Raw genomic sequence first — 3,488 nt, forward strand, 5'->3', positions numbered from 1 at the left:
TGGAAAAGGGTCCACAGGGTCAGCACTCCACAACTGCAGCATATTGGCGCTGGGCTTAGCTCCCAGCGTGCATCCCCACCCCAAACCCACCACCCAGAAGGGTCCCTTCCAACCAGGGCCAGAGGTGGGACAGGCTGGAAGCCCTGTGCAGCACCCAGGTCTGGGATGCAAGGACCAGATGTCCTGCTCCAGCGGCCCCATAACAGCACCACCCAACAGCGCTCCCAGCGCTATAACCGAGCCGCGTTATAGCGGGGCGGTGGCAGCCCCGCCCTGCCCCGCTGCGGCTGCGGACCCCGCCCTCGTATGCAAATGAAGCACCCCCCGGCAGCCAATGGGAAGAAACGGGGGCGTGGTCACGGCGGGACTTGCCCGGGCATGTGAGCGCGGCGGCTTCCGGGCGAGACACGTGGGAGCCGCGCCGGGTCCGGTCGGGCAGCGGTGGGTCCGGGGCGGCGGAAGGGTGTGGGGTGTCAGGAGCCTGGGGGAGGGCAATGGGGGGTGGGGGGGGGCTTGGGGTCGGGTAATGGGGCGGGTAGGGGCCTGGGGCCGGGAGCGAGGCACAGAGAGCCCGGGTAATGGGCAGACAGGGCCCTGGGGAGTGGATAATGGGGGGGGTCAGTGGGGCGGGCAGGGGGCTGCGGATCGGTAAGGGGGTGAGCAGGGTCGTGGGACCGGGAATGGGGCAGGCGGAGGCCAGGCAGTGACGAGGCGAGGGCGTGGGGACAGGGTGTGACAATGTGCCCATGCCCCCCCCCCATAGTTTATGCCTGTGCCTGCCCACACCGCGGGAGGGGTTGCTGTGGGGTACGTGGGTCCTTTTTGGCAGAGGGGCATGGGGGCTGCATGGCACTCATGCCCCTCGTGCCCACTCCAACAGGGATGCCTCCTGGCAAAGGGCAGATGACCCCGCTGCTGCCTGCCCCGAAAGTCTCCATGCCCACCCCACAGGGCACCCATGGCCCTGCTGCAGGGAGCTGCACTCAGCCCCCCGAGGGTCCCGCATCGCCGCAGGGTCGCAGCAAGAAGAAGAGCCGCAAGCACCAGCGGTTCATGGAGCGCCGGGCGCTGCTGGAGCAGAAGGGGCTGCTGAGCCCCCGCCACCACCCCGGCAGCCAGGGCCCCGTGGCAGGGCCGGAGGCACGCAGCACGCTCGCCAAGGCGAATGGCACCATGGCACCGCGCTGCAGGAAGGTCACCAAGCCCAAACAGGTCACCTCCCCATCCCTGTCCCCATCCGCCTCTCCAGACAGCATAGCCAGGCACCACTCCGTGCTGATGTCCCAAGGGAATGGCAGCTCCAAGGGGGTGCAGACGTCCTCCCCGCTCCTACGCCCGGGCAAGTACGTGGCCATCGACTGCGAGATGGTGGGCACTGGTCCTCAGGGCAGGCTGAGTGAGCTGGCGCGGTGCTCCGTGGTGAACTACGAGGGGGATGTCATCTACGACAAGTATGTCCGGCCCGAGCTCCCCATCGTGGACTACCGGACGCGGTGGAGCGGCATCACCAAGCAGCACATGAAGAGCGCAATTCCCTTCAAGGCTGCCCAGGCAGAGGTGAGGAAAAAGAGAGAGAGAAAAAAAAAAGACTATGTGTGATCTGCCAGACTCAAATTGGGATATTTGGTGCCTGTGCTGAGCTGCTCACACACAAGCACGGGACGGGGAGCCTCTGAAGCTGTGCAGTGATTTGCTTTTCTTGCTACTACTCCGTTCTGGGGCCCTAAAAACTAGAACTGAAGGAACTGGATTTAACACAAAATGGTTTAATTTATGCTTAATTGGTGTTTCTTTTGCTGCGCCGCCTGTCTAACCCTTTCTGACGCTTCTAGATCCTGAAGATCTTGAAAGACAAGATTGTGGTAGGACACGCCATTCACAATGACTTCCAAGCCCTGAAGTACTTCCACCCGAAAGACAGGACCCGAGACACCAGCCAGATCCCCATGCTGAAACAGAGGGCAGGGCTGCCCGGCAGGGCCAGCGTCTCACTCAAGAATTTGGCCAGGCACCTGCTGCAGAAAAAGATTCAGGTAAGCACCAGGAACCATGAGATGTGGAGCAGTTCCTGGGTGTGCTACGAGCCTTTGTAGTCAGCCTGGTCCTTCCATCTCCATGGGTGCTCTCTGTGAGATGGAGGTGAACCTTGTTCATCCTGTGCTCCTGACTATGATAGAGCTGGGGGAGGCCAGGACCTCCCAAGCTGACCATTAAGCATCTCGGTAAAGCAGAGACAGGACCCATGCCTGCTAGAAAGTGCTCAGGAGATGCCTGCATCTCCTCAGCTACATCAAACCTTTGCCATCTCAAAAACCCCCAGCACTTGTGTTCTGAGCAAGCAGACAACATGACCTGTGGGACTTTTTGCTGTCCCCTGATATCTAACGAGGCTTTTTCCCCTTTGCTCAGGTTGGCTGCAAAGGGCACTCATCGGTGGAGGATGCTCAGACGGCCATGGAGCTGTACAGACTGGTGGAGGTGCAGTGGGAGATGGAGCTGGCCCGTAGCCTGCCCCCTCGGCCCCCCAGCCCCATCACAGACCCCGCTGCGGACAGCAGCCAGTACATGGATGACCAGTACTGGCCCACAGACCTGATGGCAAGCGGCCTGTGATGGGGGACAGCGTCTCCTCCACGTGTTTCGGGCCATCCTGGTGCCTTCAGCTATTAAAGATGGAGGCGGCTGCTGACCTCCCTCCCTGGGGCTCGTGTCCCATGGGCTCTGCCCGGCACCCACTCCTGCCGCGGGCAGCAGCGCGGGGGAGTTGGACACCCCCGCCCCACTCAGGGATGGAGAAATGGTGACACTTGGATGGAGAGATCGAGCAGTCTCTCAAAAATGCTGTCTGCAGCCTCTTGCTGTCTCACAGAAATAAGTGCTGTGGCTGCATATGTTCATCTGTCACTTGGTGCTCGGGAGTGAGCTGGGGGCCAGTGCCAGCCTGGAGGAGCCCCCGTGGGTGTGCGATGGCTGCAGCGGTGAGCTGGGGCTGCCAGGACACCTCCCATGCCCTCTGGGAAGGGGATATCCCCGTGGTGGGCAAGACTTCCCATGGGAGGACTGAGGTGTCTCACTGATGCCTGAAGGCTGCGGACCATCCAGGGCCAGTTAAACAACCAGTTTCCTCAATTTCTTTGCACAGTGGAGCCTGAAAAGAAAAGTCTGGGTCTAATGGTGTCCAGCCTGGACAGGAGCACAGGACACACTTTGTTTTAGATGGACTAATTCACATAATTGTCCGATTCTGAATTAAAAGTTGTTCTTGCTAAACCGTTGTGCGTGTGCTGTGTGATCAGATCTGGCAGCTCTCCCGGAGGGCGAGGGCAGGGATGAGGTTGGCAAAGGGCTGCTTGGGTACTGTCCCATCCCCCAGGGGTACCACCCACCTGCAACCAGGAAAGGTGCTTTGAGTGGCCTGACGGTGTATGGAGTAAACAGTTCCTTGGGGGTACGGGCTGGTCCCTCCGCTCTGGGGACATCCCTGTGAG

At 61.0% G+C, this 3,488-nt stretch overlaps 1 protein-coding gene across 1 annotated transcript; it reads left to right on the top strand.

The window, feature by feature from the left end:
* The first annotated feature begins 373 nt into the window (after window positions 1-373).
* AEN (apoptosis enhancing nuclease) lies at window positions 374-3,272 on the top strand. The gene is made up of 4 exons (XM_086757279.1): window positions 374-441; window positions 881-1,557; window positions 1,833-2,033; window positions 2,410-3,272. Exons 2-4 carry the CDS (start codon window positions 883-885, stop codon window positions 2,611-2,613), a joined length of 1,080 nt encoding a protein of 359 aa, XP_086613405.1. The 5' UTR covers window positions 374-441; window positions 881-882; the 3' UTR covers window positions 2,614-3,272.
* Window positions 3,273-3,488: the final 216 nt, after the last annotated feature.

The sequence above is a fragment of the Chlamydotis macqueenii genome, chromosome 12 (assembly GCF_036417535.1).
Source record: "Chlamydotis macqueenii isolate bChlMac1 chromosome 12, bChlMac1.mat, whole genome shotgun sequence".
NCBI classification, from domain to species: Eukaryota; Metazoa; Chordata; class Aves; order Otidiformes; family Otididae; genus Chlamydotis; species Chlamydotis macqueenii.

Excerpts from the sequence above, each read along its gene's own strand:
- AEN (XM_086757279.1), top strand. The coding sequence starts at position 883 with ATGCCTCCTGGCAAAGGGCAGATGACCCCGCTGCTGCCTGCCCCGAAA. Across the intron at positions 1,558-1,832 it reads TCAAGGCTGCCCAGGCAGAG|ATCCTGAAGATCTTGAAAGA; the intron begins GTGAGGAAAAAG and ends TGACGCTTCTAG. Across the intron at positions 2,034-2,409 it reads TGCTGCAGAAAAAGATTCAG|GTTGGCTGCAAAGGGCACTC; the intron begins GTAAGCACCAGG and ends CCCTTTGCTCAG.